Consider the following 21,181-nt stretch of genomic DNA (forward strand, 5'->3'; position numbering starts at 1 on the left):
CACAATCATTCACTATCAAAAGACTGAGATTATTCTTTGGTTATTTAATTCATTTCCATCAAAGTTTTAACTTTAAGCTACCTGATTTCCCACGCAAAAGATATTTCCCACCCAACCCGCAAATCCCGCATCATATATACAAGTTTTTAAGTATCCGGCCATTTAATTCATCAACATCATAAATATTTACCACCAATCACCGTGGTTGTGCATAGCACTAGCAACCTTGACGAATCCAGCAATGTTGGAACCAGCAACCAAAGATGGGAATTCGCCATCCTTTGCCTCGACGTACTTCTTGGCAGTCTCCAATCCATTCTCGAATGCGTTCTTCATGATGTCCTTGAGCTTCTCATCAACCTCCTCTTGAGTCCAGCTGATGCGAGCACTGTTTTGTGCCATCTCAAGACCGGAAACAGCGACACCACCAGCGTTGGCAGCCTTTCCTGGTGCGTACCAGATGGCCTCACCCTTCTTCTCCTTGCGCTCAGCCTCAAAGACATCGATGGCCTCTTGTGTGCAACCCATGTTGGATCCTTCAGCAATGTATCTAGCACCGCTGGCAACGAGAGATTCAGCCTCTTCCTTGCTGACTTCGTTTTGGGTAGCACATGGAAGTGCAACATCGACCTTGACGTGGGTCCAAGGTCTGGAACCCTCGATGTACTTGTATTTTCCTCCGTGCTCGAAAGCGGTGAGTGATTGTCTCTTGAGCTTCAACTCAGCGATCTTTCCAATGTCTTCTGGGGTGAAGTATGCATCTCCTTCAGCGATCAAAGAACCTTGAGAATCGGAGAGGGATACAACGGTGGCACCAAGCTCAATACACTTGAGAGCGGCGTATTGAGCAACGTTTCCGGATCCGGAGATGGCAACGCGCTTTCCTTGGAATGAACCTTGACCAGCATATTGGATCATGTGGGCGACGTAGTAGACGAGACCGTAACCGGTAGCCTCAGGTCTGATCAAAGATCCACCCCAGCTTCCTCCCTTTCCAGTAAGAACACCCTCCCATTTGTTTTGGATAGCCTTGTAGGCACCGAAGAGGAAACCGATTTCTCTTCCTCCAACGTTGATGTCACCAGCTGGGACATCGGTGTCGGCTCCAATGTGCTTGCTCAATTCGCGCATGAAAGAAACGCAGAATCTGCGGATTTCGTTGTCGGATTTGCCTTTTGGGTCGAAGTCGGCTCCTCCCTTACCACCTCCAATGTTCACTGTTGAGAACAATCGTCAGCGTATTATTCTTGATTTATGTCCGCTTCCATCGAACCGAAGAGTTGTGAGTAGTTAAGACTTACATCCAGTCAAAGCATTCTTGAAGATTTGCTCGAAACCCAAGAACTTCAAAACACTGAGATTGACGGTAGGGTGGAATCTCAATCCTCCCTTGTATGGTCCGAGAGCGCTGTTAAATTGCACACGGTATCCGCGGTTAACTTGGACTTGGTTCTTGTCATCTTCCCAGACGACGCGGAATTGGATAACTCTTTCTGGGATGGAAACGATCTTGAGGGCGGTACGGTATTCTGGGTTCTTCTCGAAAAGGGTGGAGTTCTCAAGAGTTGAGGCAAGCTCTGAAGAAATGTGTGTTAGTTATTTGTTGACATGTGAAGGCGCACAAGGAGGGACAAACCATTGTAAGCTTGCTCGAACTCGGGCTCAGATGGAAGGTTAGACATGATTATTATTGTGGTTGTTTGGGTATCAAATGAAGAAATTGGCAATATGAACGTTAAGTGAAAAGAAGGATAGAAGCTTGTAGAATGAGTAGAGCAGTAGAATGAGTAGAGCAACCGGCAAGACTGAAGGGAAGAGAGACCTTTTTGTATCGAGGTGGGGTGGATGAGAGTGAACGAACTAGTAACACTTTGGTGCCGGTTCAGGACCCATTGAATATTCGATGAAATGTGCTAATAGATTGTCTAGCTAGGAGAAGGCTTGTATGTGCATCCATGCCTCCAGTATTTTTTGTGGCTCCGATATTGGAGGCTCGGATAGAGGGGAGGAGGGGTGAAAAAAGTAATGAAGATGGATGACTTGATAAAGATTTTCCAATTGCATTCTTCCTGTCAAATCAATGTGTCTCACTCAATCTCTTGCATAATTGTGTTTACTATGAAAATGATCGCCTGTAGTGTAAAAATCTTCATTCTGTCAGCGGAATTGCATGTTCCATGAGAAAATTGAAGAAAATCTGATACATGACGTGACCCCCTCCACGCCGTGATCGGTCGTATCGTTACATTGCATATTGTATGGCTGAAGCTTTCATCCTACTTTACACATGGTGTATCTGCGTGGGACAATGGAGATATGTCGAAATATCAAATCTAATTGATCCTTTGCTTTATCCGCCCCCGTTCATCTAACCAAAATTAGATTAGCTTCAGGAAGTTTACCCTTTCCTTCTCTGGATCTTTTGCTTCTACTGGATGCCTGAAAAATCCCGACAACGGAAAATCATCCCGTTTTGACGATTATTCGACTCCAACTGAAAGAAGAGAAGGAGAGAGGTTGAAATCGACCAATGACATGTTATATACGGTGTCACCGATGAATCAAATAGAAATTCTTATCGTACATCTCCTATTGGTCAATAAGCATATAGATTAACAGCCCAAGCTTTCACGTACCCGGAATCATGCATTAGCATGCTCGGCAAACTTTTTTTAAATGCAATGTTGAGGCATGTATGGCGCATGCAAAGATCCCTAGCCACGCTGGGGTAACTTTCAAGGATAATTGACTCTGATGAAGATGTGAGATGGAAAAATGAAAGCCCCGCGCATCCAAAACCAGGCAGCCAGGCTTTCAGGATAAAAATGTTACAATACATCTCCCCGAGAGTTCCCAGTCTTCCTACATGTCCCGAAGTCTTGGAACTGGACCCATGAAATTATTTGGTAATATTTCATTTTGTTCCTGCAGAAGCGTAACAACTTCATCGTGCCACATCACCCTCATGTGGTTTTTCTTGCGGCAATCGCTTGCCTCAACTGAACACTTCGCAAAGCATTACAATATATCCGACGAAGGTGGCTCAAGGTGGATGCCAATGTTTCCAGTGTTCTTGGTGAAGATAGGAACAAAGATTTGTCAAAGTTGTGATGAATACTTCGTTAATCGGAAGTTTTCCGGTATCGGATGAGGGGTAATTTATGAGGGGAGATGGGGAGATGCGTGGTAAATATTATAGGAATCCCCCGAAAATAGAACAAGACCATTTCAGTCTCGACTCAAATTTTGAATTCAAACTCACAAAGTCACGGAGATACTTCATTTTAAAGGACGAGCCCAATTCAATAATTGGTTGCAACTTTCATCGATGTTTGGTGTACGGTGAGCCAAAAAGTGATGAAGGGGCTTTAGCGATTATTTCAGTGTGGGAGATGAAGACATAACAGAATGCTTCAGTTCTTCGGGTGAAGGTATAATTGAGTTGAGGACAAGATTCCTAAGACGGCTCACTTTGCGATTATGAATATTGCATTTAAAGTCTGGTTCATTCAATACTAATCAATCTAATTAGTCCGCATCAGTAGGATCCCAATCTGTCACCAAATATTCATCTAAGCCATCCATTTCTTTCATATCTCCATCCTCAATCTCAAAGCCATCGACATCCCCATTAGAAACGATTCTTTCTTTGGTTACACTCTTCGGCAATGGCACATAACCATTCTGTAAAGACCATTTTACCAATAATTGTGCGGGGCTACACGAATATTTCTTCGATAAAGAGACGATCTTAGGATGCTTCATTCGTAATGCTCGAGCTAAAGGTGCGTACGCTTCAACTACAATACCTTTCGATTGACAGAACGAAGTTATGTCGGTTCGAGTATTGAATGGATGGACTTCAATTTGATTTACAGCGGGAATTATTCGTGGCTTTGAATCAAGTATTTCTTGTAACTATTGGGAGGAGAATATTAGCCTCCCGTCTGCGACTAAGCGGAGAGAAATTGTACAATATTTAAAACATCGAGCCGAGAGATACGCCGAACAAATCCAGAAATTTAGGAACGATCGAGAGGAAATATTCATATGCGTACTTGGAGATTATGAAAAGAGGACCTGGAGAAGTGGAAACTTACATGTTTTACACCATAATTACTCACACCACCAGCCCTCACCTCTCCATCCGCAATAGCATCCTCTACCGCTCTCCAACATTCCAGTCTACGCTTTTTTCCGCCATACGGACTATGCAATAGATATAAATCAATATAATCCAAACCACTTCTCTTCAAACTATCCTTTACGGCCTTCCTTGTAGCATCGTAGCTTGTGTTTGTTTTCAATTTTGTCGTGAACCATAAATCCTCTCTTTTGACATTTTTGTTGGCACTCAAATACTTGTTCATTGCTGAACCGACTTGTGCCTCGTTCGCATACCATTCAGCAGAATCAAATGCGAGATATCCTGCTGCGAGAGCAGTTGATACGGCGGTTTCAGTCTCTCGTCCAGAGGTCATGTAAACACCGAGATGGATACGGGGCATTTGTACGCCATTATTGAGGGCAATAGTCTTGCTTAAAGATGATGGGCTAGGCATGTTAATATATGTATAAATTATATGTAGAGAGAGCGTGAGGTTTGGTAGATTTGGAGTTGTCGAAGCTTCTCAAACATTGAACAAGAGGGGGATAAATGTAAAGCGGTCAAACATGGCAAAATCTATCAGCCAGAAACATTATCGATGACGTCGCCTCATTTGACCTCCTTCCTTACCTGGAAATCACACTTGAAAATAACGACTTCAGCTGGTCTGGGATTCACAGAACGTTAACGAAATCACGATATAAAAAGATAGTAAATACCCTCTTACCATATTCAATTCGCGTCAAGCAAAAATACAAATCAACTTCAACATGCCAGATCAAGCATCCATAAACCGATCTCTCAATACCATTCGAACTGAGCTCGAATACTTGCAACAGAGTGGTGCTGTTGCTCCAGCTCAATTTCAATCAATTATGGCACAACTTCCTGTAAGTAGTCCAACTTCCTAAAACTCTATCCACATATCCGTGTCTCTCAAGTGTATTATTCCGTTTGTTCATCATTCTTGTATCACGATAACCGTATAGACTCAAAGTCCGGATATACTAACGCCAAGAGCAGCAAGGAAATGGTCAACCATCCCAATACATAGATCCTCGATATAATCCCAACGGTGGTTTTAACCCAAGTAAAATAAGCCAAGAAGCTCAAGATCCGGGTCATCCCGCACATCCTCAAAATCCTAAGGTATGTTACGTGGGCATTCAGTTCACGATGCGAAACTAACCAAACATAGCATCACGAATGGGCAAAGAAGATGGCTACTAAGTTTGGTAATGCAGCGGTTTTCGGTGCAGGAGCGACGTTTGGTGGGGATTTGGTTAATGATGTTATGAGAAAGTTTTGAAGCTCGGGATTAATTGCTTAGAGTCATAGAATAATGGTAGTTGACGGATGAGTTGAAGTGAAGTAAGATGGTTGGGTGATCTTAGAAAGTCTTCATTTCCCAAAATTCATGTAAATGCACTTGATAACACCAAGTGGTCAAATTTTGCATCGCTAATCCAAATTACCAAGCTTCTTCCAATGGAAACAGCTCTGTTATCTCACAATGAGCTGCTTGACTTGGATTCGAGTCAACGGCATGCAATTTTGTACATAGTATCTGGTTACCGCTCTCAAAAAAGAAACTGGTTCGTGCCGGCCCCGTCATTGCAATCCTATGGGTAACAAAAAGGGGCAATGGCAGTTTTCATACTGCAACAAGCATATGTCATTTTACCTTCAAATAGGTATGTATCTGTGTTAATCGGGGGCGTAACGTATTTCCAATGGAAAAGTACTATAACGACCCTTGGACATTCAACACTATTTATATTTATGGCAGCTCCTTCAGGGTGAAGCCAAATCCGAACTAAGTATCATTCTCGAGCTTCATTTCTATACTCAGACTAGTGTCTTTAGTTGCTCCCTTGATCAGATACATATGCTCCTCGATGATTCCCAGGGATTCACATCTTTTCAAAAGCTGCTCGAACTGCTCCTCTATATGAAGTGACATATTTTCATATCCAACAGATGGATCTGGCTAATACATATGTTTAAACCTCGGAATCAATGCAGCTTTTGGGCCTCGATATAAATTATAGTATTTGAACTATGGCCTCCGCCTTGTGAAGAGTCTTCCGAAAACACATTCTCGAACAGCATGGAAATACTAGAATCCCAATAATTGAAGACCACCTGAAGCTTCCTCGAGAGTGCGAAAAAGATCAAACTCTTCGTCAATATTGTACGTACACACAACAATCCTCCTGATACCCAAAACCATTTCAAACATGGTTTGTAGATAGCCTACTCTCCAGGACATCGAAAAGCATCGTTACTACCGAAAAGCGCCAAGTCGTCTGCGAGATACCCTTGGTTGTAATCGTAATCAACGCATTTCATACCGCCTGTTGGGCCGACGTGGGGACAGTGTACCTTTCTTTTTGTTAGTTGTTTGCTTTTATGGAGTTTTTATGAGAATACGGATGAGGGTAAGTATAATGATGGAGGAGGTAGAGTAAAGTAAGGAGAGAAGGGAAGATGAGAAGGAAAATCTCGACGTCAAGAAAAGGGGGAGAAGGGAAAAAGTGACTATTAAAAGATAGTAACCTGTCCAAAGACGAATAATAACTGAAAAGGAACAAAAAAAGTATCTCATACCTCGGGTCTAACCTGTGTCAAAACAACATGTACCAATCTACATACAATATTATCCCCCCACGTCTCATCAAAAGTGCCAAACGGTTTCGCTAAAAGCGTCGCTATACATTCTACATCACTTTTTGCGATTGCATTAGCATTTCCCTATGGCTACTCCACTTTCCTCGCCGGATCTTCCCGTTCAGGAAGATAGAAGAAGACGGCAAATAAAAATCGAAAGAAAACCTAGAACACACTTGATTTACACCCGTACATTTCGCCTGTATCTGCGGACACAGATTCGTCACAATATCTAGAGTTTGAACAGCGTCATTCGATATATCCGCCCCGGTGAATTTTGCAAACCAGAGGGAGAGATTGGGGATTTGGGCGTCGTAGTAGAGGACTGCTCCGGTGTCATAAAATCTTGAGGGTTTTTGTTAGAGGTTTTGGGTTCTTGTTTTGAGTTTTTGGGTTTTTGAGTTCGAGATGAGAATAGACGAGAAGGAAAAGAAAAGAGGAAGGAGGGCAAGGGGGAGAAGATAGAAGTCAGAGGTATGTACCGCCAAAAAGTAGTCTCTTTAATCTTGGTAACATATTGGCCATGTGAAGGAGAACCAGGATTCACAATCGTTGTATTGAGATAGGCGATTGTACTTGCGACTTCTGGACAGCCGGAGGTGAAGGCATGGAGTTCGTAGGATGTGAATGCGTTGTAATTTGGTTCTGGGAGTGAATGGTGAGTTGGGATTTTGATATGAGAGTGTGATTTGACGTGGGGCTCTGGGAATAGGATTTTGGGGGAGGGGATGGGGGACGGGGAAATGAATGAAAAGGAGAAACCAACGCAATATTCCAGCACCAGTTTGACCAGGAATAGGCGAAAGAGCAAAGAAGTATTCGGTGGAATCATTGAAACCGGTGAAATTTCCCAGGGGAGAAATACGACCTGTTGCTATAGTAGAGATAGAGGGGTTAGTTTCTCGATTTCTGAAATTGTGTCTAATTTCCAATTTTATGATTCGGTATCGGTGATTTCGTATTTGAGCACTGCTCGAATAGTAAACACGATTTCATCTGTGACTTTGAGGGAATTTGAACTTCGAACTTCGAACTTCGCAATTCGAATTCACGATTCTAGTATCCAATGTCGATTATCCAATATCCAACATCCACTCACCCGCACAACGAAACTCCCATCCAAACGAGCAACTACCCCTATTCACCTACCGACGAAAATTTCCAACCAAGAAAAGACGAGCAAACACAAACATACCATTCCCACCAAACAACCCCTCCAGCTTCGCCACCTCGCCATTCGCCAAAATCGGTAGATTATTAGGATACCTAAATCGTCGTATGCTAAATCCGATCTAGGTAATACTTCATCAAACGATAAATTCTGGTGTTAGCGAGAACGTGATTATTAATTAACCTTAACTTCAATGAGAGCGAAAGGATTGAAATTCAAGGATTGGATTGTAAGGATTGAGAATAAGGAAAATGAGAGAAATACCTAGTACGTATCCCGATTTCGGGCTTGGAAAGTGTGGAGGTGTATGTTTTTTATGGGTTTCTTTATGGATATTTTTCTAGAAGGGATATATATGAAGATATATACGCATGTGTGTTGGATTATTGATGGGGAAATTTTCATATCTAGTTTAGTGTTGAGTATCGAGTATTGAGTATTCAATATCTACCTACCTAGATAAATAAAACGATAATTACAGAAATAAATATTTCGGAATTCTTATATAATATAATAGTATACTCAACTAATTATTCGCAAAAAAAATAAAGAAAACAGAATAAGCTGATTCTTTTTCTCAAACACAAGTATAAATATAAATATAAACTCAGTATCTATATATACCTACTTATCTACATATATATATATATAGTAAGCACAAAAATCCAAAGACAAGAAGAATAATCAAGTAGTCAGCAAATCAAGTAATATCTAATTATCGATTAATATTCATCAGTAAATCAAGTAATACATACCTAGGTATATCAAGTAACGTCAGAAAATCAAGTGACATCACAAACACACGTTCCAATGTAACCTTAACCTCTCAACCCAAAGCAGCAAGCAAGTACCTACCTACCTAGGAAGTTCAACATCTCATCTTTCAGCTCCCTTCTATAACCATGACGATGACGATGATTAAGGGCATAGATATGAATGTGGATATGAACCCCGGATTATCATTCCTGTTCCTTGTCGCGATGATGATGGATGAAGAGGAGGAGGAGGATGATAACAATGACGACGACGACGAATAAAATGAAGAACATAACATGCGTGTAAGAAAAGGCGTTCGAGGTGATGTAACGCTGTATTCATTATATGCGTATTAATGTTATATGATATAATATAATATGATATGATTTCAAGAGAAATACCTTCCTTAGAGAAGCCAACTTAAGATTCCACTCGACGTAAAGGTTCCAAATCTGAGATGCTGTAAATGCTGTAAATGCTTCCATTCATTTGGGTATATAATTCGCTACACGTGAAAATCTCATTTCCATTTCCATTTCCATTTCCATCTCTCTGCATCTCTCTCTGCATCTCACTCTGCATCTCTCTCTCTGAATTTCCTAATCTCCCATACCAATATGAGAAGTATTTGTTACAAACTTCATCATCCATTCAACCAACCATCCCTCGCTAACGCCCCTCATGCAAAAAAAGAAGAACCCCACACAACTCAAAAATTCCCCTCTCAGCTCCTGATGCAAATCTAAGTTCCTCAACATTCAAATCCATTCCATCTATTCTATTAACGTACTATACAAGCACTTCCCCTCCTCCCTTCTTCCCTCAATATGCAAGCGTCAATCCCTTATCCCTATCCAATTTATCCACCAACACACTCAACGAGCCCGCTGCCACTTTTGCCGACGGTGGAGCGCGAGCTGGGAAATCTACGAGAGCAACTCTCAAAGCGGCAATTGCTTGAACTCCATAGAGTTCTATGAATCTTTGTTCCCAGCCTTCAATCATCGATCTCAAAGCTGTGTATTGTGTTGAAGAAGCTTCTTCTGTGGGTGTAGATACAATACTTGCAATTGCTCTCCAATAATATGTTGGTGGCCATGGATTTGTGAGTTTCACTTTTGAGAAATCACGGAGAGAAATAGCTGCATATCCTGCTGCTAATCCCACCATTCTGTTGTTGTGAGCTTGTTCGTCGATCCAACTTCCATCATCTAATCTTTGCCATCCTATTCGAGCTCTTCCTTCTTCTGTTTTATCATTTCCACGAAGTCCGAATACTACCGGTATGGAGACGCGCATTTTTGCCATTAGGATATCGATTAATGAAGTACCTCTCCATAAAAATTCATCTCTAGCAAATATCGAGACGGCAATAACACCAACAGGATCTGCCATTTCTGGTCGAACACCTGCTTCATTGATAAATTGAGAAACGATAGATTTCGAAAAAAAGTTGAGAAGGTAGATAAATAGAGAGGGAAGTTGTTCTCCATTATTTTGAGCTCCTTGTACAGGATTTGGTTTCGATACCATATAATTGCTAGGGTCGATTCCTGGGGATTGTACCGTTCGAAGAGATTCTCCAAGTAATGCCACGATTTTATTGATCTATCAAATATTAGTGCTCGTCCATAGTAAGTGAGCATTATCAAACTTACACACTCCCTATTTGCACCTCTTTCCCCAGTCAATTGTCCAACAGTTTGTCGAATTGCTCTTCGATAATCTCCCAACATCTTCTTGAATGGTATATTTTGTTTTCCTTCCGTCACCAAGTATTGCCGTAATTGTTTAAGATTCTTATGAATTTCAACATAACGTTCTACGCCTGGTAGTAAATGATCCCTGGAAGAAGCTGATAGTTTTGAGGTAGAGGTAGGTTGTTGTTGAGGTGTAGGTTGCGCGGATGGCTGTTTTGGTGGTTGTTGTTGATTGCTCGAGAATCCATTCGTTTGCTGTTGGGTTTGAGATTGAGGTTGCGAAAAGGCATTACCTTGCTGAGGAGGTCTGCTTTGACTGGTTTGTTGACTGGGCGCGCCGAATCCCCCTCCACTGTTATTATTCTGCTGCGGTGGCGGCTGTTGCTGTTGCTGTTGCTGCTGCTGTTGGAGAGGTTGAGATTGATTCTGAGACGGGTTCGAGGCTGTTTGCGCAGGAGCTCGAGGAACTTCAGCTACTGGTGGAGGGGTAGGAGGTTTCGGAGGGACAATGGGTATTTTTCTTGCAGCTTCTTCCAATTCTCTCCTCTTTAATTCTGCCAATGCGCTCAGCCTTTCCGTATTGACGCGATTTTCCTCAATCTTCAAGCGCATTTCCTCAATCCGCAATCTCTCCTCTTCAGCTCTGATCTCATGTTGGGCTCTGAGTTGTTGTTCGTGTATGAGAGTGATTTGAAAGATTCGCATAGCTTCATTCCGCACCCTTTCATGTTCCAGTCGCGCGGCTTCGAGGATCCCATGATGCAATTCCTCGGTATTTCGATTTTCGAATCTTATATCGTGGTCGTAAACTGAAGGAACTGGGACGAAGTTATAACTTTCTCTCAAGGCTTCATCTTCTTCATTAGAAGATTGATTGGTAGCCATTGTTCTGTTCGCTGTAGCATAAAGAGTGTCAAAAATATCGGGCAGATTGGAAGAGAGATGTGATGGTAATTTACAAGAAAAAAGACAGGAGTTGTAGGTGTGAATAAAGATTGTTGGAGTTGCAAAAGCAATACCTCTAATATGGAATTAATTTGGAGGTGAATTCTTGATAATCACATGACATTGGTATTTTGCCAAAAGGCGGTAGCTTCGAGCTGCAGGAAAGAGCTATCCTGTAGTTAGCCGGTGGTCCACGGGTGCTCTTGGTGGTTTGCATGAACAGGGATTATATAAGCAGGGATTGATAGTGAAATGGCCGAGAGGGATTGATGATGTTTCTATATTTAAGAGCTTGATAGTTGGCTGTAGATTCTCTCGATGTATACTTGTGCATTGTACATGAATAATATGGAGGTCTGATTGATTCTACGACGGTGGCACGCATCCAATTGGGTGAATTGAGCCTCAGGAGATTGAGTTTGACTGTTTCTTTCTTACTGTCTAAATTCCGAGGTCGTTTTCTTCTCTCGGTCGGTGAGGAAGGGAAGTTCTAACCATAAAGCTATATCCAAGTAAGAAATAAATGAATTCCTGGAGATGCTAGGGGAGTACAGAAGGACAAGGGACAAGGTATCTAGCCACAAAGACTATTCGCTACTGACGGACAGATAAAGACATCATGGATTCATGGATATCAAAGAGGTTCAAAGCTTCTCAAGCTGGAGCTTCCCAAGAGGGGAAGGTTGTCATCAATGCTCGATATCTATTGAGTCGTAGTATGTTTTATATTTGGTACCCATCTTTATATATCAGGATTCCATACTGGGTACTACCTCCTTCTACCTCTTCCGATAATGTGAAGATGAATGTGAATGAAACGACAAAAGACTCACAAAGACCACGCAATATCCATCAAATAGAAGAGCTCAATCCCATGCTCACCAATTTCATTTCCAGCATTGGCCAATTGAATCATTGTTTCACATATCACATACTTTCCAACCTGGATGTGTTTGGGTCTCCGTGGAGTCCGGACGTACTTTTATTACAATATTGCCAAGGGGGACGGATTCCCATATTCAGAGATTCAACGAGTGATCGTGCGCAATGATACCTACTAGGTCCCTAGTAGAATGATGTGATGTTTTTATATCGTAGGAACACTCTTTTCCAAGGAACGAGTGTAATTAAATATAAACTCTGACTTCATCATGATGATCAAATAGGAACGATTAGCGGTACGTGATTTGGGGGTTGATAAGGAGTAGGAGATATTACCTAGTAAGTCCCTCGTAGATATTAATAGGTAGGTAGGTAAGCAGATATAATACCTACCTAGGAGTGATGAATGGAGTAACCAAGTATTGCAGATAAGTAAAAGTATATTTGGTAGTCGTGTTGATCTATTTCCTTTGCATCTATCATGGTTATGGCTAAAGAGAAAGCAATTGAAAGGAATCCCAATGTGAGGTGTGGAATATGTAAAAGGTTCATGCCGTTGACTGGCTTGTATCTTCCTTTCAACCACATGGTAAGATCTTACTTATATGGGAAGGAGGGAGGAAGTTTCTTTGATTGTGTCAAACACCGAGGATTGCTCAATGCAAACGAACGAATGGAGAGATGGATGAATGAGCATGAAGCATGGAGAATGCAGAATCGAGATGGTATATAGAGCCAATGGTTTGTGATATAGATTCATCTAGTATCTCTTAGATCCAGATCCCCATTCATTCAGAAGATCAGCTCTGCACCAAAGACTTATTACTAACCATATAAATATCACATCATAATTACTCACTTGTCTACCTAGCACGTATCTAGTATGGATTAGGAGGAAATACCAAGAAGATAGTCATGGTATTATCCGATTGAATGATATCGATATCTCTTCATAACCCCTCACACATATCGTCCATTTCTAGAGCTATCCAGCACTACTTACCTAGGTACGAGGGTATCGGCACCAATTCTACTCGTACCTCGTCTTCAATTCTACCTACTCGGTTTAGTCCAATTCTACTTACCCGGTATAACTATTTACTCCAATTCTACCTCCTCCCTAGTACTCGGCACATCTACTTCAATTCTACCCAATCGGGCCCGACTATCCACCGACTCACCCATCGACCTAGGTCCCATCAATTCATTTTAATCATAATACAGACTGTTTGGATGATATTCGGAACATTACAGAGAGATCACACCTTTTACATGACTAAGGTAGATTCACCCAAGCGTCCAATGCAGAGTAAGCAATCCATCCCAACGGGCAAAGTTACCTGTTCCATCCAAGCCATCCGTCAAAAAGTAGATAAACGCACGAACCATCTCTCTCTTGAATCCACCTAGGAGAGAGGTAGTCTACTGGGTATTTATAAGATACCTATATAAGATACCTATATAAGATACCCTATATAAGATATATATATACCTGTTATACTATTTATACTATTTATACCTTATTATTATACTCTTCTCTACCTAGTCCCTTCCACCTTACCAGGTATCAGTAACCGATTTTCAGTCCAAGGTCCACTTGATACATTTCCCTTCTGCCCTTCCCACCTCCACTCAACATTACCTACCTACATCTACCTCTCACATTTCCATCTCTCAAATTCCCTTCCTTCCCGCCCATTTGAATGCAACAATTCATTCTCTTTCTTACAGACCTTCACTCCAAGACTTTTCTCTCACTACAATACAATACAATACACTACACTACATTACACCATTTTCTCTCCCGTCCTTATTACAACATTTAAAACGGATCTATCTTGTCCCACCAGAAATAGTCGTCAACAAAGACAATAGCTACCTGCTACTACTACTACTACGAATATATCACAAGATTCAACGTGGACCGGGAAGCTATATCGAGAAATTGATATATCTGGCATACTCGAAAAGAATACCCCGAGAATCATTCCTTCACCATCATCATCCTATTAGCGGTTCAGCTACGTGGGAAACTTGACAGTACACCTACCAATCTACGGAGTGTAAGTACGCAACTTTGAGTCGCCTCCCAAGCTAGTTAGTTGTAGTTGCCAAAGCAAAGACATCTCCGCACTATCAAGCCAACTTTCCTACCTTACCCGCCCACACACATACACACATACACACATACACACATACACACATACACACATACACACATACACACATACACACATACACACATACACACATACACACATACACACATACACACATACACACATACACACATACACACACAACACATATTCGCAGAGAGAATCCCTTCATTCTCTTCATTTGCTGACAATTCATTTAGTATTGATAATACAATCATTTCTTGGGACTTGATTTGTAAAATCAATCCACACATTCAGATATCATACCGTGCGCAGACATCGCATAACTCTCTCTTTTCGGATCGTCATCGCACACTCGAAGTGTAACCAAGTCTCTCCGTCATGGAGCAACAACAGCAGCCGCAAGGTCAAGCACCTCAAACTGGTGTACCTGGTCCAACCGGACGAAGATTACATATTGCGCATCGAAGAAGCCCCTCGGAACTTACTCCATTAATGAGCATGTTCTCCAACCCTAATAGTAGTACGCTTTCACCCTCTCTTCTGTTCTTCCCATCCCTCCCGGCTCTCAGTGACGTACCTTCATTCATCTTTCATTTGTGATACCCGGGGATCAAAAACTACAAGCAATAGCCATGAATCAATGAACTAATTAGTTTTGCAAAGGGTTCCTTCACATACCACATCATTGCATCATTATCTCTCCATCCTCTCACATACAATCCGATATCATATGCTAATCCTTTCTTCTCTTCACAGTGGAACAACTGGCTATTCAGCAACAAATTGAGCTTCTACAAGCACAGCAACAGCAGATTCAAGCTACACATCAACAATATGTCAACATGGGAATGATTCCCAACCCGCATATTGCTGCTCCTGGCCAAGGTTTCAATCCTTTACAGCAACAACAGATGCAAAACCAAAATGCATTCCAGTTCTCTAATCAGCTACAACCGCAACAGATGAATGTACCCATGGGAGTGCCTCCTACCCAGCCTCTTTCACATCGTCGTAATCAATCGGCACTTCCAAATATGGGTATGGCTATGGCAGGCCCACCACCTGCTCCATCTTCAGGTGCGGCTGGCCAAGGCTTTGCTCCAGACTTTGGCGGAAACAACAACCGTGGTGAAAATCAATCTACAAGAGGTGGTCGTGGCGGAGGACCTCCAGGTGGTGGTCATCAAAGACGTCATTCTCTTGCCTTGCCTGAAGCCAAGAAGGCAGCTGAAATCGCACAACAGAAGAGGACTACTTCTGGATTTCAATTCCCTATTCCTGGTGCAGCTGGAGCTACATCGACTGGTGTTGATAATTCAGAAAATGCGAGCCCAGGCGATGACAAACCCGCACAGAGCACCGGCAATCATTTGACCCCAAGCTCTGCTATGCGTGGTGGTCGTGGTGCTCATGGCAGAAGTCAAAGTATGGCTGTTGGAGGTGGTCAAACTGGTAGAGGTGGATCATCTCAACGAGGTGGTGGCTCATTTCAATTCCCATCAACACAAGGATCTACAGACAATGGTGCAGGTCAAAACAATGACTTTGGAAGAAGAAACAGTGCCCAAGCTGGGCATGCTCGTAACTCTTCCCGAAACTTTGATGGTAACTGGAGAAATCAAGTACCTCAAAATGCTGCTCCTCAAGATCCACAACCACAAATGGGTAACTTCCAAGGTCAACAAAACCAAGGTGGTTTCCAACCAGGTCACCGTAATCGTGGATCTATCAATCAATCCATGAGTAACATCGGTGGATTTCAATACCAAGGTCAACCTCAATTGGTTCAATTCGCTCAAGGTCAGATGATCATGCCCCAAGGTTTAGGATTTCAACAAATGAATCCTTTGCAACTTAATCAACTTCAGCAGCAATTGCAGGCTTCTCAACAAATGAATGGACAAATGGGTATGCAAAATGGTCAGCAACAAGGTCAGCAACAGCAACAACGCAAGACCTTGTTCACCCCTTATCTTCCTCAGGCTACTCTTCCCGCCCTTCTTGGCGATGGTCAGCTCGTTTCAGGTATTTTAAGAGTTAACAAGAAGAATCGTTCTGATGCTTACGTCACTACTCATGATGGATTGCTCGACGCCGATATCTTCATCTGTGGTAGCAAGGATCGTAACCGTGCTTTAGAGGGAGATCTTGTTGCAGTTGAGCTGTTGGATGTTGACGAAGTTTGGGGACAAAAGCGCGAGAAGGAGGAAAAGAAGAAGCGCAAGGATATTACTGATACCCGAACTGGTGGATCGGGCAATGGAAACAATGATCGCAATCATCATCGCGACAACTCTACAAATGGTGATGATCAAAACCAAGAGGGTGGACTCAGAAGACGTGGAAGTTTGAGACAACGACCAACCCAAAAGAAGAATGATGATGTTGAAGTCGAGGGTCAGAGTCTGTTACTCGTCGAGGAAGAGGAAGTCAATGACGAACAGAAGCCACTTTACGCTGGTCACATTGTCGCAGTCATTGAGCGTGTCGCCGGACAAATGTTCTCCGGTACCCTAGGTCTCCTTCGACCATCCAGTCAAGCTACCAAGGAAAAACAAGAAGCTGAACGTCAAGCTCGTGATGGAAATTCTGGACGGCATCAAGAGCAACGTCAACAAGACAAGCCAAAGATTGTTTGGTTCAAGCCTACCGACAAGCGTGTTCCATTGATTGCCATCCCTACTGAACAAGCACCACGCGATTTTGTTGAGAAGCATCAAGATTATGCTGATCGTATTTTCGTTGCTTGCATCAAGAGATGGCCAATCACCTCTCTTCATCCTTTCGGTACCCTTGTTGAGCAACTTGGTAAGATGGGTGAATTGAAGGTGGAGACTGACGCTCTTCTTCGTGACAACAACTTTGCTTCTGACGAGTTTTCAGATGCTGTTACACGTAGCGTGGGTCTTGATGATTGGTCTTTGGAGAAGGAAGATGAAACTTCCATCTCCACTAGACGTGATTTCCGAAGCGAAAAGACCTTTACCATTGATCCAAATGGTGCCAATGAACTTGATGATGCTATTCACGTGAAGACTGAAGCAGATGGAAAGATCGAAATTGGTATTCACATTGCTGATGTTGCTCATTTCATCAAGGCAAACTCTCTTGTAGATAGAGAGGCACGCAAACGTGGAACTGCTGTTTATTTGATGAACAGATCTTGTGCTATGTTGCCTCCCAAGATTGCCTCGGACATTTGCTCTTTGACACCAGGTCAAGATCGTCTCACCGTCTCGGTTGTATTCAAAGTCAACGCCCAAACCGGCGCTGTTTTCGAGGATGAGACTTGGATCGGAAAGAGTATCATCAAGAGTGGTGGCAAATTGACATATAAGGATGTCGATGCTGTCCTTTCCGGCCAAACCGATGTAAAACTCGAGGGTGCTGAGGTGAAGGATATTCAAATCCTCAATGTAAGTTTTCAATGCACAAATCAAATCCCCACCAAAGTACTAACGCATCTAGGCTGTTGCTCAAAAATTCCGTGAATCTCGTCTTGGTTCTGATGGAGAGACTATTGCACCGTTGAGACTTGTTTATCAATTAGATGATGAGAATGTTCCAGTGGAACAAAATATCTTTGATTCTACTCCATCTCATGAATTGATTGAAGAGTTGATGAACAAAGTCAATTCTTATGTGGCACAAAAGATCTACCAAGGCCTTCCTGAAAAGGCACTCCTTCGTCGACAAGGTCCACCAAATCCAAGACGTCTTCAAACATTTGCTGATCGCATGAACAAAATTGGATACGAAATCGATACTTCAAGCAGTGGACGTCTTCAAAACAGTCTTTTCAAGGTTGATGATACCGACATTCGCAAAGGAATGGAAACTCTATTGGTCAAGTCCATGCACCGCGCCAAATATTTCATTGCTGGAAAGACTCAACCACATCTTTACCCTCATTATGCTCTCAACTTACCATTATACACTCATTTCACTAACCCATCTCGTCGTTATGCGGATTTGGTTGTTCATCGTCAACTTGAAGCTGTTCTTTCTGAAGGCAAGATTGAATATAATGAAGACATGGAGACTCTCGTCAAGACAACCGAGTCTTGCAACGGAAAGAAGGATTCATCTCAAAATGCTCAAGAACAGAGTGTTCACATCGAGTCATGTAGGATTATGGATAGAAAGCGTGAAGAAGCTGGTGGTGAACTTATCAGTGAGGGTATCGTTGTCTGTGTTTACGAATCTGCTTTCGATGTTTTAATTCCTGAGTTTGGCTTTGAAAAGAGAGTTCATTGCGATCAACTTCCTCTTAAGAAGGCCGAATTCAGAAAGAATGAGAGAGTACTTGAGTTGTATTGGGAGAAGGGTGTACCATCATCTGCATATGTTCCAGAAGATGAGCGTCCAAAGGCCGGTGCATCTCAAAGAACTACCAACGCTGCTGCCGCTGCTAAGCAAGCCGCTGTTGCCGAGAGAGCCAAGAAGGAGCACGAAGAAGCTCAACGAAAGACAACGGAGACTGGTACCATCTCAACTGATGATGTTGATGCTCTATTCGATGATGACGATGATGCTTCTGACATTGCTGGTAGCGTTGCCGGTGTTTCCCTTGCTGAACGCCCAACTCAAAGTGTTCCACCATCACCAACCAAGAACTCAATATCAGCCGCAACTAGCCTTCACCGAACTCGTTCCGACTCAAAGGTACCAACTGGCGAACCGGTTGAAGCTAAGCTTAGCGCCAAGGAGAAGTACTTGAAGTATTTCACCCTTCGTGAAGAAGATGGTGAATACATTCAAGATGTCAAGGAGATGACAAGAGTTCCAGTTATTTTGAAGACTGATCTTACAAAGAGTCCACCGTATGTTTATTTACATCTCGTCTCACTTTTGTCCAACGTCAACTAACGTATTTATAGATGTCTCACAATTAGATCGCTCAATCCTTACGCACTCTAAATCTAATCTAATCAACCATCTCCCTCGAGGTTTTGAACGCGTTGATATAATGTCGAATTATTTGACTACCAAAACGAATACATTATGTGGGCTATGGAGTATTGCCGACGTAACACGTTGGTTTGTGTTATTTTAATCAATAATACCGACCAATGGTTATTTATAGGTCTTTTTTAACTGTCAGATTGTCATATTGATGAATCAAAATGAGACTGGGAATGAAAGGTGGATGAATGAATGAAGAAAGGACGGACTAATTATTGAGGAGGATCAAATGGGTACGAGGTTTACTTGAATGCAGTGAAAAGTGAATGGTCATGAAACGAGTTAGGAAAAGGAAATAGTATGAAGAAAGTGTATGCCTTTTTTATTCGGATCATATATCGGGTGAGAATGGGATTAAGGCTCGAATATATTTCCTTTGCTTTTTAGCGTTTCTGTATCAGATGCATTTATAGTCTAGCGAAAAGAAATGAATTCAAATCATCAATATCTTGTCTTTGAAGGGGCTTACTTGTGTGTTGTAACTATACGAATTTGATATTTTTGTAAAACTATACCGAGATGATGACATATATCAAGCATTGTGAGTTCCATACTGTGCTATACCTCCTCCTTGATCTACATTCGACATTGATCCTTGATTTCGGCAATTCTCAGACGATTACAATATCTATACTTGACGTGGGTGGGTGGGGGGAAGGGAGTGAAGGGGGGAGGGGGGTTGAATGGAATGGTATGGTATGTGGTGATGTAGATGGTGCTGTAGATGGATATATAATTGATAGATGGGTGGATGGGTGGATAGATAAATACTAAACAATATACAATATACAAAGAATCCATCCTCATGAATACTAACTAACCTATATATACTCTGTAGACTCGGGGAAGTAGAAGGAAGTTTTTAATTACTAGATAGGCTCGCTAGGTAGGTATGAGTGAGTACTACGGAGTAGGTACTTGATAAACGGATAGTATGCTTGATAAATGGATAGTATGATATGTGTTGTGTGTTGTGTGTTATTTATTTATTTTTTGTTTATGTGGATGCGGATATGAAGAGGATGTGGACGGATGTGGATGTTAATGCAAGAATGATCGATCTTCGTATTTCCTTATGGATTATGGTGGATGGTAGAAGTAGAAAAAATATGATAATGATGAGGATGATATTGATGATGATAACGATGAGGATCAGGATTCGGGCTCGGATGTAAACTTAGATCCGGTAGTTATCTGGGTAGGGGGGTAGGTACTTGATTGCTTACTGGATATAGGAAGGTAGGTAGGTAAGTTGTGCAGGGATTAAGATGCTTGACGGATGTGAAACGAATGTGATACGGCTAGTTTGTAGTTTGTAATGGATGGATTATGGATTATGGATGGGTGAGGAAGTGGGAAGGAAGGGAGGGAAAGGAGGGAAAGGAGGGAAAGGAGGGAAAAGGTGTTGTGAGGTGAGGTGTGAGATTTTTTGGGAGTGGGAAGGGGGGTGAGGATTGATGGATGGGTGGTTTGGAGGGGGAATGTTGGAGGATGGCATTTCTTGGTGGTTGAAGACTGGAGGCTCCTTTTTTCTTAGTGTCATTAATCTTATGTGAGTCTTTCTCGGTACTCGGATTTGTATTCGTGATGTTCATTGGGATGGGGAGTATAAGTTTGTATGAGAGAGGATTGTGTGAATCCATCCATCAATCCTTCATTCTACAGATGAGATGCAAAAATCAATAACTGAGTTATTAAGAGACAGAAAAAAAGGATGGCAAAAAAAAAACGGTTTTCAGATGATATAACCTTAACCTTAATAAGTCCCTTAGCTCCCAATGCTCAAGCACTCGAAACAAATCCCACACGTCTCCATCCCGGCAGCCCTCCACCACATCGCGGATACACGATGTTCCATATT

At 42.2% G+C, this 21,181-nt stretch overlaps 6 protein-coding genes across 6 annotated transcripts; 2 read left to right on the forward strand and 4 right to left on the reverse strand.

The window, feature by feature from the left end:
• Positions 1–186: 186 nt before the first annotated feature.
• On the reverse strand, positions 187–1,682 carry EAF02_007811 (uncharacterized protein; the record flags this gene model as incomplete). Its single annotated transcript, XM_038903859.1, has 3 exons — positions 187–1,217; positions 1,302–1,577; positions 1,637–1,682. The coding sequence occupies 3 exons, from the start codon at positions 1,680–1,682 to the stop codon at positions 187–189; spliced, it is 1,353 nt and encodes a 450-aa protein (XP_038756140.1).
• A 1,189-nt stretch (positions 1,683–2,871) lies between these two features.
• EAF02_007812 (uncharacterized protein) lies at positions 2,872–4,782 on the reverse strand. The gene is made up of 2 exons (XM_038903860.1): positions 4,101–4,782; positions 2,872–3,918 (listed from the first exon to the last, which is right to left on the reverse strand). The coding sequence occupies exons 1-2, from the start codon at positions 4,560–4,562 to the stop codon at positions 3,529–3,531; spliced, it is 852 nt and encodes a 283-aa protein (XP_038756141.1). The 5' UTR covers positions 4,563–4,782; the 3' UTR covers positions 2,872–3,528.
• Positions 4,759–5,775, forward strand: EAF02_007813 (uncharacterized protein). The gene is made up of 3 exons (XM_038903861.1): positions 4,759–4,998; positions 5,132–5,257; positions 5,307–5,775. Exons 1-3 carry the CDS (start codon positions 4,879–4,881, stop codon positions 5,415–5,417), a joined length of 357 nt encoding a protein of 118 aa, XP_038756142.1. The 5' UTR covers positions 4,759–4,878; the 3' UTR covers positions 5,418–5,775.
• Positions 5,776–6,364: 589 nt separating this feature from the next.
• On the reverse strand, positions 6,365–7,971 carry EAF02_007814 (uncharacterized protein; the record flags this gene model as incomplete). Its single annotated transcript, XM_038903862.1, has 6 exons — positions 6,365–6,493; positions 6,719–6,828; positions 6,966–7,123; positions 7,261–7,423; positions 7,545–7,652; positions 7,956–7,971. The coding sequence occupies 6 exons, from the start codon at positions 7,969–7,971 to the stop codon at positions 6,365–6,367; spliced, it is 684 nt and encodes a 227-aa protein (XP_038756143.1).
• Positions 7,972–9,527: 1,556 nt separating this feature from the next.
• Positions 9,528–11,290, reverse strand: EAF02_007815 (uncharacterized protein; the record flags this gene model as incomplete). Its single annotated transcript, XM_038903863.1, has 2 exons — positions 9,528–10,313; positions 10,364–11,290. The coding sequence occupies 2 exons, from the start codon at positions 11,288–11,290 to the stop codon at positions 9,528–9,530; spliced, it is 1,713 nt and encodes a 570-aa protein (XP_038756144.1).
• Positions 11,291–14,733: 3,443 nt separating this feature from the next.
• Positions 14,734–19,275, forward strand: EAF02_007816 (uncharacterized protein; the record flags this gene model as incomplete). Its single annotated transcript, XM_038903864.1, has 4 exons — positions 14,734–14,875; positions 15,112–17,771; positions 17,824–19,178; positions 19,236–19,275. 4 exons carry the CDS (start codon positions 14,734–14,736, stop codon positions 19,273–19,275), a joined length of 4,197 nt encoding a protein of 1,398 aa, XP_038756145.1.
• Positions 19,276–21,181: the final 1,906 nt, after the last annotated feature.

The sequence above is a fragment of the Botrytis sinoallii genome (genome assembly GCF_014898435.1).
Source record: "Botrytis sinoallii strain Bc 23 chromosome Unknown BSIN_014, whole genome shotgun sequence".
In the NCBI taxonomy this organism is placed as follows: Eukaryota; Fungi; Ascomycota; class Leotiomycetes; order Helotiales; family Sclerotiniaceae; genus Botrytis; species Botrytis sinoallii.

What these genes read in the sequence shown, in the direction of transcription:
- EAF02_007812 (XM_038903860.1), bottom strand. Translation starts at nt 4,562, where the DNA reads ATGCCTAGCCCATCATCTTTAAGCAAGACTATTGCCCTCAATAATGGC. An exon ending in GTAATTATGGTGTAAAACAT is followed by an intron (nt 3,919 to 4,100) that starts GTAAGTTTCCAC and finishes TCCTCCCAATAG; the next exon opens with TTACAAGAAATACTTGATTC.
- EAF02_007813 (XM_038903861.1), top strand. Translation starts at nt 4,879, where the DNA reads ATGCCAGATCAAGCATCCATAAACCGATCTCTCAATACCATTCGAACT. An exon ending in CAATTATGGCACAACTTCCT is followed by an intron (nt 4,999 to 5,131) that starts GTAAGTAGTCCA and finishes CGCCAAGAGCAG; the next exon opens with CAAGGAAATGGTCAACCATC. An exon ending in CACATCCTCAAAATCCTAAG is followed by an intron (nt 5,258 to 5,306) that starts GTATGTTACGTG and finishes AACCAAACATAG; the next exon opens with CATCACGAATGGGCAAAGAA.